This window comes from Cheilinus undulatus, linkage group 7 (genome assembly GCF_018320785.1).
Source record: "Cheilinus undulatus linkage group 7, ASM1832078v1, whole genome shotgun sequence".
Classification (NCBI taxonomy): Eukaryota; Metazoa; Chordata; class Actinopteri; order Labriformes; family Labridae; genus Cheilinus; species Cheilinus undulatus.
The window spans coordinates 16,302,359-16,316,970 of NC_054871.1; the positions used below are offsets into that span (position 1 = coordinate 16,302,359).

Genomic DNA, 14,612 nt, shown 5'->3' on the forward strand with positions numbered 1-14,612 from the left:
ACAGCCCTAGAATCATGCTTAAATTACTTTTGTGATGATCTTTTCTTCTTCTTGCAGTGCCTCCTGTGATCTCCAGCCGTGGAGGCACTGTAACCGTCGTGGTGAATGAAGCTGCCAGACTGGAGTGTGAGGCCACTGGAGTTCCTCTTCCCAGCCTCACGTGGCTCAAAGATGGCAGCCCTGTCGCAAGTGTATCACATGGCATTCAGGTGTTTACACGTTACTGTGTTTCTTTAAAATACTTCAGCCTAATTTGAGACATGAAAATACACTAGGGCCCACCAACAATCTTGTGCAAACATAACTGAAAACTCGAATATTTCTCTTTTATTTATCATATTTTTGTTTGTAAAGGGAATTTCAGTGCAAATGTTTTGCTTTCTGATATATTTAGATTACTCAGAAAGGGTTTGTGGGGTCACATAGAACAATTAATGAGCCTCTGACATTTATTTTGTTAAAATCAGGTATCTGCAAAGTCACTTAAACTTTCTTTTCTGGGTGCTGGTTTAGCTCAGAGGGTAGAGAAGGCGCCTATATGCAGAGGATAGATCCCCTGTCTCAGCGCTGTTTTGTACATGTCGTCCCCCAATTTTTTCCCCATGTTTTTTGTCTTTCTTCAGCTGTCCTGTTGGAATAAAGGCAAAAAGCTAAATAAAAATCTAATATTTGTCTCAGTAAATGTACTTGGTGACCTAGAAAACTATCCCCAAGTAGCACTGATGCCTCTGAAGACAATGATAAATTCTTAAAATCAGGAAGCGAGTAGCGCAGTGGAATGTTTAACACAGTCTCCCAAGTTAATCCAACACCAGTTAAAGCATGACACTGGTTGTGCACATCAGACAAAATAAGTGATGAAACGGTGGCATGAGTTGAAACTTTTGGCTGTATTTTGTAATATCTGAGTCTTAAAATAATAACATTTTATCAAGTATTAATTCTTGTGATTTTAAGTGATTGTTAATAACATCTCATGGCCAACCTACAGGCCCACACTTTTGGAAGCACTGCTTTATTTTAAGCAAAATCAAGTGATAAAAGTGTATCCAGTATTCATTTTTTCTATTTCCGTGGTCATGTTTGTGTGGTTTGTGGTCTATTTTGTAAATCCTTTCTGTCCCTTCACTCAGGTGTTGTCAGGTGGCAGAGTGCTCTCTTTGAACAGCTCGCTGGTTAGTGATACAGGCAGGTACACCTGTGTGGCTGTCAACGCCGGAGGAGAACAACAGAGAGAGTACGACCTGAAAGTTTATGGTGAGTAAAGTCAAGAGCTGATTAACATACCTGTTTGTATGTTACTCGACTCTTGAAAAAGGTTTTTGTGGTTAAGGGAGATGTCCCTTAATAACCTCTATCCAGGCAAATAGGCTGTCATTACTTAAGATTTAGAAGTGGCCAATAAGATTTCAGTGGTGACCAATAAAGGAATAAAAAAGACCTATTTGGTAAGCCATCAGCAGGCGCTCTTGAAAGATGGGTTAAATTCCTTTTTATATTCATCCTGGCCATTGCTCTAATGCCTTTCCCTGTTGCTGTACTTGTTTTACTGGATAATGTTTTGGCCATCTGTCTTTTACCTGATTCAGCAAGAAGCACAGGTTGTAAAATTGTAACAATGTTTAAAAAACGTCCTTCAGTTAAACATGTATGCTGAGTGAGTTTAGCTTCCCAGTAAACGTCAGTTTCTACCACAGAGTTGAGTTTGATGGCTGATGTGTTGCTATACAAATCCAATCAAAGCTAATATCCCTGAGGAAACATGAGACAAGTGGTTTACATACAGGGAATTTCAAGACTTTTGTGTTTGTTCCTGTATGCCTGTTTTCATGTATGCATGCAAAATACAAACATCCACATTATGTTCCTTTAAAAAGATTTGAAAAAAAGCTTGTCTGGAGAAATAGAGGCAGATTTGTTGTGGTAATTGCTACCATTCTCAGCTTCCTGCGTCTGAGCTGAGGGCCTGTTTCTGTCCTTCCCTGATGACTTGAGCTTTGTCTGCCCAATAATCATAATGAAGGGGGAAGCAAGGGTCAGCAGTCATTATCTAGAAAAGGCCTAATTCACCCAAACAACATGGCTACATCATTAAAGCGTTATGAAAAGATTCTCATATCAGCAAAATAGTCACTTAAAATAGATGTTATATTTCAAAAGCCATGTCTGCTGTTTGAATCCTGATATTGGGTGGAGACCTCCAGACATTTCTCACAATTTGCCTTCCCTCTGCACGGGCCAAGTCCAAATCATGTCCAGCACTTATTCAAGTTTTTGGAAATGAAGTTGATCAGTTCCAGCAACACCCATCTACTGTTGAGATGGTTCTTAAGGAGTCACAGGGGAACAAATGTTTTTTTTGCTCCTGAGTCATTTTACATCTTAGAGAATGTTGGCAATTTCCATGCAGATAAGTTTTCATAAAGCTCTAGGAAATGAAGGTTCTCTGATTTTTATTATCACAAAGAGATGTTGAACCAGTTTAATGGCCCTGTCATCACCAAGATTTCAAAAAGCACTTCAAGAGCAATAGATACCAAATTTGATGGACTGTGCTTCTCCTTCTATCATATGTGGATATACCTTATGTGGAGTCTCAGGCACATAGAAACATATTTCAGTATCCTGCCTCTCTTTCTGTCACAGTGCCACCAAACATAAAGGGTGAGGAGGTGAATGCGACTGTTATGCTCGGTCGTCCAGTCGAGCTGCATTGCCAGAGCGATGCAATCCCTCCACCTACTCTCTCCTGGCGCAAAGATGGCCGACCGCTCTTTAGGAAGCCTGGACTGACTGTTTCAGCTGATGGGAGTGTTCTCAAGGTACAGCTAGTACAAGGGGATGTAAACGTCATCATAAGGAGTGAACTTTGTTACGACTGTGTTTCTATTTCTGTTCAGTGTTACACATTTATGTAATTCCTTATAATCAACACTTTTGTGCTTTTACATGAGCTGTCTGTATTGATTCATGAATCATGATTAATTAAGGTCCATAAGCAACTGCAACATCTCTCTACAGTCACACTGGTGTAACATAAGTACACTTTAGTGTCTCATTTCACTTAAAAAAGTGAGAGAATGGGCGCACAGATGGTTGAGTGGTTTAAAGCATGCATCATGTACGCGGGCGGCTGGGGTTCAAATCTGGGCTGTAGCCCTATACCGCATGTCTCTCCCCACTCTCCTTGCTGTTTCTGAGTCTATCCACTGTCCTCCTCTATCTAATAAAAGCCCAAAAATGAATCTTTAAAAAAAAAAAACTGATTTTATTTCAAACATTTTAGCGTGAATTTCCATTCTGAGATATGCGGTTTGAGATGAACAGACTGTGAGAGTGGCCATCAGAGATAACCAATCTGCAGACAGTCTTTAAAATCCCTGCAGACAGCTAAAGTCTCAAGTCATCTGCACCTTGTGTTTAACTTTTACTGTTCATTTTCAATTCATAGCAAGTTCCTTTTCTGTGCTTAAGTACCCAAGTCAATTCACCTGAGTTTAAGACAGTCAAAACTCCAAAATGAAACAAAAACTATTTTAAATGATATATAGTAGAATTTCAAAAAGAGACAAAAGGAGATTCATCTTGATTTGCCACAGAAATTCAGAGATTATTAGCATTGAAAATTTAGTAAGTTGACAGCCCTAGCTTTCATTATTCTCCTTTAAAAATTGTTAAATATGGTATTTAGTTCAAAGATTCTGTTCTGATACCTCTCATTTTGTCTGTGAATCTAGTTGGATAGCGCACAGGTGCAGGATTCTGGCAGGTATTCTTGTGAGGCCACAAATGTTGCCGGTAAAACAGAGAAGAACTACAACCTCAATGTCTGGGGTAAGTCGAGATTTCTTTTTGGCTCCAATCTATTTTTGTAAGTCATATGAATAATAAGTTGAACATGCATTTGCCTGCTTCCATAGCTGTGTTTGACCTGACATGGAGACCATTTATGATAGTAACAGTGATTTGGACTCATTTTGTTGATTTCATTTTACATCCAGGGTTCAGTGTTTGGGAGAAGTTCCTACGGAGATTTTTCTAGTCTATAATGTATTATTCCAGAAACATTTTTATTGAAATACAGGGAACTTCTTCTCTAAAACGAAGAGAGGGGCAGTGAAATATACCGGTATATATCTTGAATGAGATGTGAGCGCCTCCTTTTGGCTTCCTGTTGTTATTACAGTTTCTCCAAGTATCCGTGGCTCGGAGGAGGTTTCCCCTCTGACTGTGATTGAAGGAAGTTTAATCACTCTGGTGTGTGAGTCCAGTGGCATACCGCCCCCCAGCCTTGCCTGGAGGAAGGATGGTAATTTTACATGAGATGTACAAAGAGCACAAATTCAATATAACAATGAAATATGAAATACCGTATATGACATTTTGTGAATGTGGCTGAGCACAATTGGGCACTGTGTTTAACCTGTATTTGTATCTGTCCCAGGTTCTGAGCTCAAGACGGATCAGCGGGTCAAGGTTCTGTCAGGAGGTCGCCAGCTGCAGATCTCAAGTGCTGAGAGGACGGATTCAGGCTCCTACACCTGCACAGCCTCCAGCCCAGCTGGCACCACTTTTAAAGAGTACAACCTGCAGGTTTATGGTTCGTAAATGACAAGAAAAAAGACAAAAAGGGATCATCACAGATGTTTTTATGACTTTAATCACTAGAAATTAAACCAGAAGCAATTGGGATCACACTCTTAAAAATCTGAGCAATACGATTTTTGAAATCCTGAGCCTAAAATGAACAAACCAAAAAGTGTTTTTACCATCTTTTACCAAAAACTTAGACACATATGCACACCCAATATTGTTTGAATGTCCTTAAAAGCCACACAGATAAATTGAAAAACTTACATTTTGAATTTTAGATTGCAAAAAGAGCTTTATATCTATACAGAAAACTGCAGTAAAATTACAACCTGTCTCATACATATCCACTAGATGTTTGCTTTAAGTACTTAGCTTCTTTTGAGGGAGTGTGTGCACCTTCTCACCCACTTTTCTCACTTCAGTCCGCCCTTCCATCAGACGCAGTGAGGGCGATTCAGACGACATTACCGTGACTAAAGGAGGCGATGTGACCCTGCAGTGTGCTGCAGAGGGCGTGCCTCGACCGGCAATCACATGGCTTAAAGACGGACGGCCTATCACGGGGCAACATGGCGCAAAAGTCCTGAACGAGGGGAGGCTTCTTCAACTTAAAGATGCCAAGGTGTCAGACACAGGACGCTACACATGTATCGCTGTTAATGTGGCAGGACAGGCTGACAGCAAGCATGACATCAGCGTTCATGGTATGAAGTCTTTTGTTTTTATAAAGATACAGTCAATCTGAAGTGATTAAATAATATCTCTCTGCCTCTTTTACACTTTACCTCTTCTTTTTCAGTCCCTCCAAGTATACTAGGTCAGGTTACTGTCCCAGAGAATGTAAGTGTTGTGGTGAAGAACCCTGTTGCTTTGAGCTGTGAGGCTTCTGGTATCCCCCTCCCCGCCATCAGTTGGCTGAAGGACGGTCGGCCGATCAAAGCATCCAGCTCAGTGCGAGTGCTCTCAGGTGAGTGACTTTATGAGTTTGTGGAGAAGATGGTTTTGTGTCAGCCATCGCCAAACATTTAGATAATTCTTACCGATTCAAGGAGGAAAGTACCAAGCACCATGGAAATACTTTCTTTCTAGCTGGGTATCTAAGGCTAAGCCGTTATAGTAAATCACCAGTAATTGCAGAAAATTGGGGGGGGGGGGTACACCCAACTAACATTACTCCACAAAAAGTAAAACAGAATCAATTGCTTTATTGTGTCTTGGAGCATTTAACGTGATTTATTAGACACTTACAAATTAGACTATGGCCTCCAAAGTTAAACATACTCTCTAAACTGCTTCTGAACCCTGCTATACCAAGAAGATCCATTAGGTATTTGACTTATCTACTCTGGTACCTGACCTCAGAACAAAATAGATTGTATGGAAACAAACCAATTACAAAAAGAGCAATGTTAAGTGTCTGTGAAGGGAAGACATCATAGTCAGAAAGGGAGGTTCAGGTTAAGGCTTATCAAATACAGCAGCTGTATCAGATATGAGCCTGATACATAGTTGTGGTGGTTTATTGAATACACCCCAGTATTCACAGATTCTCATGAACTCTATGAGGACAATGTTGTTTTTACAGATAAACGTCATTAGTTTTCTCTCCACAAACTCATTTGTAAATGTTTTTACAGCTGTGAGCCTCAGAGCTGAAATTCTTTCGGTTAATTCATCCCAGTTTTCAGAGTGTAGGGATCTACTTTCAGCAGGCTTAAAATGTTGTTGCAGACACTCATGTTGTTGATGCAAAACATTCCATGATGACAGCAAAGTAATGATAATAATCTGTTTAATCCTCAGGAGGCCGGAGTCTGCGTCTCATGCATGCTGCAGTGGAGGATGCTGGGAGGTACACCTGTATTGTCTCTAACATCGCTGGAGAGGAAAGAAAGAACTTTGATCTGGATATTCTTGGTAAAGATTTAATTAACATTTTGTAGTAAGCAATTTTTCAGATTTAAATATGTTACATGAAAATGTCATGGTCCAAACTTTTGTCTAACATTTGAAAACTGTTGTTGTTACCTGGGAAACTAAAAGTCATCTAACTGATTTTCATTCGACAGTTCCCCCAAGCATTGTTGATGAGGGAACAGTGTTAGATACCAAAGTCAAGGAGAAACACAACATTACCCTCACCTGTGAGGCATCAGGTAATACATTCTGACACACATCTTAATTTATTTATTTACTTAACTTTGGATATCTCTATTTGTCTAAAACACTGGTATCATCTGCAAAAAGCATTGAGATTGTTGTGTGTGATACTTCAGCAATACCGTTCATATAAATAGTAACTACTAGGTGTCCTAATATGGTTCCCCGAGGTACACCACATCTAATTATAATTCCTTATGGCTCACGGCCATAAATAAAAGTATAGTCTTTTATTGTCAGTTGTAATCTGATGTCTGTTTTTCTTGATTATTTCCAGGTAACCCTGTACCAGAGATAAAATGGCTAAAAGATGGACAGCTGTTGGTTGCTGACCGACGCCATAAAGTTTTATCTCATGGCCGTTTCCTTCAAATCTCTGGAGCCCAAGTAGCCGACACTGGCAGGTACAGCTGCCTAGCTTCTAACAGTGCAGGGGATCGCAGCAGACACTACAACCTCAATGTCCTGGGTAAAAGCACAACTCCTCTTAAACTGTCAGCATTATTTCTAAAATAATATAAATTATTTTAGAGGATTTTACTTGATTGCATTGTTCTCTTTTCTTTCTTCTCTACCAGTATCACCAACCATTGCTGGGTCGGGTCCTGACGGCTCTGCAGACGAGGTGACGGTGACTCTGAGCAGCCCCACCTCCTTAGTGTGTGAAGTCCAATCCTACCCTCCTGCTCTCATTACATGGCTGAAAGACGGCACACCTTTTGAGTCCAGCCGCAACGTCCGTGTCCTTCCAGGTCCGAAAGCACATTAACATCAGAAAGAAGTCAAACTAGATAGAATACAACAGTATTGTACAGCTAAATTTGTTGATGTTCATCTGTGTTTTTAAGGTGGAAGAACCCTGCAGATTCTAAATGCTAAAGAAGAGGATGCTGGGAGATATACCTGTGTGGCCACTAACGAGGCTGGAGAGACACTGAAGCACTATGAAGTCAAAGTTTATGGTGAGAATTCCTTAAAAGCAATCTTAATTCAAATCTCTTTTTGTAAATGTCCTTTTCCCCTCCCAATTTTGTTGTAAAATCTAAGATATAAACAAGATATATTAAAGCTCCTGTGAGCAACTCAAATGTATCAGTCACTTTCACTATCATGGATTACATGGAAAAGTTCCCTTTCTTTCATATATGGTACACAGTATCTTCTACTTGCACAGCTACCCCCAAGTAGTGGGTATTGGCCTACAGGGCATCAGTGGTCTGTTTCTTTATTTACACGTGCAGGGGCTACAGGTATGTCCTCTTGTTCTTGAGGCTGGGTTCAGGTTCGGCCTGTGGCCCCTTTCCCACATGTCATGTCACTTTCTCTCTCCCCATTTTACAGCTCTGTCTGCTGCCCTGTCTGAGGAAAGGCATTAAAGCACCCAAAAAGAAAAAAAATCAAACAAAAAAATTACTTTACAAAAGCTGTCAGTCATGTAAATTGTGGCCTTGTTTAAATTTTTAGGTGCTTAACAGTCATAAGTATTCATTTTAGTCTATTTCAAAACCTGTGAAAATCTCCGTGCAGGGAATTTGAGAAATCCTCTTTAAGAGTCAGGCTGTAAAATTGGCCATGGACACTGCAAATTTCACTTCATTGTTTGGGCTAGAGTATAGAAAACTATGTGCTTTTCCTGAAGAAAAGGGTAAAATGTAAAGAACAAAAAAAAAACTTAGCAATAATTTAACTTGTGAACATAATGACCAATCTAAAGATTCTCATAAACCTGTAAACATTTCATTTGTGCATTCAATGTAAAATCTTTTTTTCCCTGGAACTACAGTTCCCCCACAGATCAATAAGAACGATATCCCAGGGGAAGGACTCACCCCCAAAGAGGTCAAAATCAAAGTCAACAGCACGCTGACGCTTGAGTGTGCAGCTCAGGCTTTTCCTACCCCAGCACTCCAGTGGTACAAGGATGGACAGGTAGAAATTTGATTTGATTTTGTAGAATTATTCTATAAGATGAAGTCATTACAAGATAAATGATAATCAAAGCATCCCGGGTTCATGAGATACGCCCTTCTTTTTCACAGATTCTTAGGGCAGATGACCACGTGTCCATAACAGCTAACGGCCGTATAGTCCAGATCAAGCACGCTCAGGTGTCAGACACAGGCCGCTACACCTGCATAGCCACCAACATAGCTGGAGAGGATGAGAAGGACTTTGATGTAAATATACAAGGTGAACTGGGTTGACTGATGCTGATGTGTTAGCATCAGCACTGTTCTGTTTTGTGCTTTTTTAATGTATTATGGAAAATGGTGATGTACTGCAATATGTGAGCATTCTGAAAAATCCTACTGATATCCATGTCAGCATCTTTTGAGACACATTTACAGCCATGGTTTTCATCATCATAATTACAACACCTCAAGATAACGTTGTAAAAATATTTTTTCATGTTTTCTTTTCCCCCATTCAGTACCACCAAACTTCAACAGGCCAGGTGGAGATGGTGATGCCACGTCTTCCTCTGGTTTTGGAGTGGATGTTCGAGATGTGATACTAAACAATCCCATTTCTCTATACTGTGAGACCAACGCTGTCCCCCCTCCTACGCTCACCTGGTACAAGGATGGGCAGCTGCTGACCTCCAATGACAAAGTTCTGATCTTGCCAGGTGAGAAACACAAAAAAGAAGAATTAATCAGTCAAATGCAAGAATAAAAGAGCTCCAGCAGAAAAGTGAAACTCTGTACTGATGATTTCTTTTCAGGTGGGCGAGTGTTGCAGATTCCCAGATCCCAGGCTGAAGACTCGGGGAGGTACACATGTGTGGCTGTGAACGAAGCAGGAGAGGACTCCATCCAGTATGATGTTAGAGTCTTATGTGAGTAGAAATCCTTTTTTTCTATCCACATCTCAGTCAGTTTGTAGCCTGATTTATAGATTATAGAATCTGTATGTGTAGCCCAGAACCTGCAGAGGCCTAACAGCCAAACATGCACCTCCTCAAAAGTGTAGCTTCTACGTGAATGCATGCAAACCATGAGCCCTGTCATTTGTAAGCTGAGTAGCATGCAAAGTTTATCAGTCCTCTGACTCAGCTTATTCTGTAGCCATGCATTAAATTTACTTCAGTGTCTCCTCTCTTTTCTTCAGTCCAAAATCAGCTCCTGTTCAGTATTTTTAAACTCCATCATAATGCATTTAGTTTCAGCTGTCATAGCTTTCCAGTTTTCTGAAACTGGCCATATAAACTCACAGAAATCCCACTGCTAACTACAGTTGTGGCAGACTATTGTAGAAATACAGGCACACCAACTCATAAGTATGTAGTTTTCACAACAGCAAAGGTCACTGAAGCCTAGCAACACAGAAGCATAAACCAGGTTTAACAGAACTAGAAAAAAGTCATTTCACACAACACTGTCATTGTGTATTTCTTCCCCACCACAGTGCCCCCTGTTATCCGGGGAACGGACAGTGATTTGCCTGATGAGGTCACAGTCCTGGTCAATAAAACTACACAACTGGAGTGTCATGTGGATGGAAACCCAGCTCCCAAGATCACCTGGTTTAAGGACAGCCAGCCAGTCAGCTCTGACGGGCCACATAGGATCCTGTCTAATGGCCGAACACTTCTGGTAACAACAGGGGATCCAAGATTGTTGATTTCAAACCCATTTGAGAATAAACTGATCCAACTTGCCAAAGATTTAACACCATGTTATGCATCCAACAGTATTAAGATGTGCACATGTATGGACCTTATTCATTTCAAAGAGTGTTTAGATTGATCACAACCACTTTAACCCAAATGGCATCTTGTGTGGTGAAGATAAATAAGACATATCTTTAGATTCAGACTAAATATTCCTACTCTTTTAAAATTTCAGACGTATCTGGGTTTTACTGAATTCTTAATTCTGTATCTTTTCCAACAGGTGTTGACAGCTCAGGTGTCAGACACTGGCAGATATGTGTGTGTAGCTGACAATGTGGCTGGAAGTGCAGAAAAAACCTATAACCTCAATGTTCATGGTGAGTCATATGGAGATCACAGTTTCTAACAGCCTAATATCACATACTTTATGTCTAAATGGGCTGTATGGGCGTTAAAAATGCATTTTTGGATTCTTTTAACATCATGTAGAAAAATTAATTAATTAATTAATTTTATCTGAAAAACTAAATTAAATTTAGACTTAAATTTGTCTTTATATACATTATACGGACAAAAGTCAGCCACCTGACCATTACACTAGCAGGGACTATAATGACATCGTATTCAAATACATGTACTTTGATATACAATAGAGCGAAGATTTTGGGATGTTTTTGTGGGGATTTGTGCCCATTCATTCTATAGAGCATTTATGAGGTCAGGCACTGATGCTGGATGAGAAAGCCTGGCTCACAATCTCCTTTCCAGTTCATCCCAAAGGTGCTCCATAGGGATGAAGTCAGGGCTCTGTGGACCAGTCAAGTTCTTCCAAACCAACCTCATCAAACCATATCTTTATAGTCTTTGTTTTATGCACTGGAGCAAGGTCATTTTTGAATAGAAAAGAACCTTCCCCAAACTGTTGCCACAAAGTTAGAAGCATAGCATTGTCCAAAATGTCTTGGTATGCTGAAACATTAAGACTTGCCCCCACTGGAGATGAAGAGCCGAGCCAAAACCCCTGTCCCTTTAGTATATCTCTGAAAATAATGATCTAGTTACATATAGAAAAGGAAGTACTCCATTCACTTTAAGGCTTTAATTACTTGAAAATGGCTGGAATATTCAGATATTTTTGTGTAGAAAAATGTCTTTAAGCTAAAGTATTTCTTGTGTCTTTACTCTCAGTGCCTCCGACCATTATTGGGGAAAATCCCGAGACTGTAACGGTGGTGGTGAACAACTTTGTGTCTCTGTCCTGCGAGGCCACTGGTTTCCCTCCTCCCACACTGAGCTGGTTGAATGAAAGGGGCCCCATTCAGGCCAACACCAACGCACTCATCATGCCAGGTACTAGAGCTTGAAAATATTTAAGGCCCTTAAAAAGATGGAAACTAGTCATAAAATGATAAAGACTTCATTATGCTGGAATATTAATTTGTGCATATGTTCCTTCAGGTGGTCGTACGCTGCAGATCCTCAAAGCAAAAGTATCAGATGGAGGAAAGTACAGCTGTGTAGCCATGAACCCAGCAGGAGAAGCTTACAAACACATCCAGCTTACTGTATTTGGTTAGTCTGAATCCACTCCATGTACCTAGACTAACTATCTTATGTCTGACCTCTGTTTTTCATCATTAGCTGATGGTAACAACTATTTTCCTCTCTTCAATGCCTCCAGTTCCTCCAAGTATCAGAGACAGCAGTGGAGACTCTCCAGTGGTGATGAATGTGCTTGTTGGGAAATCAGTAACCCTGAATTGTGAGTCCAACGCTGTGCCTCCTCCCACCATCACTTGGTACAAGAACGGCAGGGTGGTGACAGAATCTGCCAACCTGCGCATCCTGGCAGAGGGACAGATGCTTGAGATTAAAGGATCAGAGGTAAAACTATGACTATGGTTAAAGTTTGACCCGAGAGAGAACTTAGGTGTCCGGTGTCTTAGGTTTATTCTGAAAAGAACAGCCTGATAGGAACCAAATGGCTAAGTGAAGAATCAGTGGATCATTTTAAGTAACTCTCTTCTCCTTAATAATTGTTTTAAATGTCTTATCAGGTGTCTGATACCGGACAGTATGTTTGCAAGGCCACCAATGTTGCTGGGCAAGTGGACAAGAACTTCCACTTGAATATTTATGGTAGAAAATGTTACTCTAAATTCATTTAAGAATACTAGAATTTTAAAATGTGTCAAAATAGGACATAGTGTTTAGAAACATCTCTGTGTTCCCTCAGTTCCTCCCAGTATCGATGGACCACCAGAGGAGAAGGTTGTTGAAACTATCAGTAACCCGGTCACATTTTCCTGTGATGCTACTGGAATCCCCCCTCCCAGCCTTTCCTGGTTAAAAAATGGACGCCCCATTGGTATGTTTGCATACAGATTTTGAGATTATGAGATTACTAACCATCTGTACCTGAGATAAAATTAAATGTGCATGTTGTAATGCAACATGCTTTCAAGATTTTAAAGACACAACTGTTATAATATTCAAAACATCAAACGATAGCAAGAAGACATTGGCATTAGATACATAAAGTATAAGGTAAGAAGAATTCAAGAAAATGACATTCAGCATTGAATACAGAAAATTAGAGCAATTAAAAAATATAAGTATTGAATGAATTAAAAGAATCGTTAAACCTCCTAAGACCCAGAATGTACAGATGAGGAGTTTACATTTTGGCTTTCCTACAACATAGTGATGATTTCTGCTTCAAGAATTTACACTTGTCAGAAATGTTCACTGAAGATTAAGTAATTTTCCTGAAATGTTGGAAGAATTTGCTTCGAAATTCTCACAAATTTTGATTAAAATTTTAGTGTACATGTTGGAATATTTGGGGGAATTTGTTTGGAAATTTAAAGCATTTTTGTTGAAATTTGAGGGTTATGTTGGTATTTTATAAGTTCTTTGTGGGAAATTTGTTTTGGATTTTTTCTCCAGTTTTCATGAGAATTTTGTTTGGATGTTTGAGAGAATTCATTTCGAAATTTCAGGCATTTTTATAGAAATTTAGGAAATGTTTTTGTAATTTTTGGGAAGTTGGTTTGAATTTCTTGGTTATTTTGCTTTACGATTCTCCATTTTTTTTCTTGGAAATTTGGGAAATGTATTTGTAAATTTTTACAAATTTGACTCAGTTTTAGGGGATAGGTCCTTAGAAATTTTCAAGAATTTCCATGGAAATTTCATGGGATTCGTTTGGATGTTTAGGGGGATTTTTTGTCATTTTTATGGGAGTTGGGAAATGTATTTCTAATATTTAGGGAATTTTATCAGAAATCTTAAGAGTAAGTTGCTTGAAAGTTTTTAGAAATTTATGTAACTTTGGGCTTAACATTTATTCTCCCTGTCTTCTTTGGACAGAAATATTTTGATTCAAAGTATATTTTTAAGGTGGTAATAGGCTGACTATGCTTCTGTCCTAAGGTGAGAGTTTCTATATAACAGAGCAATGCATGACAACACTTTTATTTACATTTCATTTTTATCAAATGCATTGTGTGCAATGCTTGTTTTTAGAAAACTCAGAGTCTCTGGAGATGCACATCTTTTCTGGAGGAAGCAAACTGCAGATTGCACGCTCACAGCTTTCTGACAGTGGCACATACACATGTGTGGCCTCCAACGTGGAGGGGAAAGCCCGTAAGAGCTACCGCCTCACCATTCAAGGTACATGCACAAATAAAAAAAAAAAGATCTTAGCTTTTCACTTGAATGTTACCTTTGCTTTTCAAACTTATACAATACAAGTTTGGGATTTTTGCTACAACCAGTAACTCTCTCTTAGTCCCTCCTAGTATTTCTGGATCAGAGATGCCCAGTGAAATGGGAGTCCTGCTGAATGAAAGTGTCCAGCTGGTGTGTCGAGTCCAGGGAACTCCGACTCCCACCATCCAGTGGTTAAAGGATGGGGAAGTCATCAAAAACGCTGAGAACACAGGGATCAGGTAATGCCTAAAACAAAAAAACAAAATTGGATTTTTCAGATATAAAATAAGCAGTTCTAGTGATAATGGAGGTTTTAATGATAACAATCATAAACATGTTGTGTTCAGGATCAGCCCAGATCATAGCATACTCACAGTGACTGGAGCGCACACCTCCAACAGTGGAAAGTACACCTGTGTGGCGACCAACACCGCAGGAGAAGAGGACAGGATATTTAATCTGAATGTATATGGTGAGTTTTTAACTTATGTATCCTCCAAAATAAAAAAGCATCAACCTTTACTTC

The 14,612-nt window shown here is 39.6% G+C and overlaps 1 protein-coding gene across 1 annotated transcript in view; it reads left to right on the plus strand.

The window, feature by feature from the left end:
• hmcn1 (hemicentin 1) overlaps positions 1–14,612 on the plus strand; it is a 120,873-nt gene that overhangs the window by 83,027 nt on the left and 23,234 nt on the right. Inside the window, exons 39-65 of the mRNA XM_041792071.1 lie at positions 58–209; positions 1,134–1,257; positions 2,647–2,822; positions 3,738–3,834; positions 4,187–4,309; positions 4,445–4,600; positions 5,016–5,297; positions 5,393–5,560; positions 6,397–6,510; positions 6,663–6,749; positions 7,031–7,222; positions 7,332–7,505; positions 7,602–7,715; positions 8,537–8,682; positions 8,793–8,943; positions 9,185–9,382; positions 9,479–9,592; positions 10,162–10,349; positions 10,650–10,746; positions 11,558–11,719; positions 11,828–11,941; positions 12,051–12,253; positions 12,427–12,508; positions 12,606–12,737; positions 13,898–14,047; positions 14,166–14,325; positions 14,434–14,558. Of these exons, the coding sequence (XP_041648005.1) occupies positions 58–209; positions 1,134–1,257; positions 2,647–2,822; positions 3,738–3,834; positions 4,187–4,309; positions 4,445–4,600; positions 5,016–5,297; positions 5,393–5,560; positions 6,397–6,510; positions 6,663–6,749; positions 7,031–7,222; positions 7,332–7,505; positions 7,602–7,715; positions 8,537–8,682; positions 8,793–8,943; positions 9,185–9,382; positions 9,479–9,592; positions 10,162–10,349; positions 10,650–10,746; positions 11,558–11,719; positions 11,828–11,941; positions 12,051–12,253; positions 12,427–12,508; positions 12,606–12,737; positions 13,898–14,047; positions 14,166–14,325; positions 14,434–14,558 (3,981 nt within the window). The remainder of the gene's footprint in view (positions 1–57; positions 210–1,133; positions 1,258–2,646; positions 2,823–3,737; positions 3,835–4,186; positions 4,310–4,444; positions 4,601–5,015; positions 5,298–5,392; positions 5,561–6,396; positions 6,511–6,662; positions 6,750–7,030; positions 7,223–7,331; positions 7,506–7,601; positions 7,716–8,536; positions 8,683–8,792; positions 8,944–9,184; positions 9,383–9,478; positions 9,593–10,161; positions 10,350–10,649; positions 10,747–11,557; positions 11,720–11,827; positions 11,942–12,050; positions 12,254–12,426; positions 12,509–12,605; positions 12,738–13,897; positions 14,048–14,165; positions 14,326–14,433; positions 14,559–14,612) is intronic.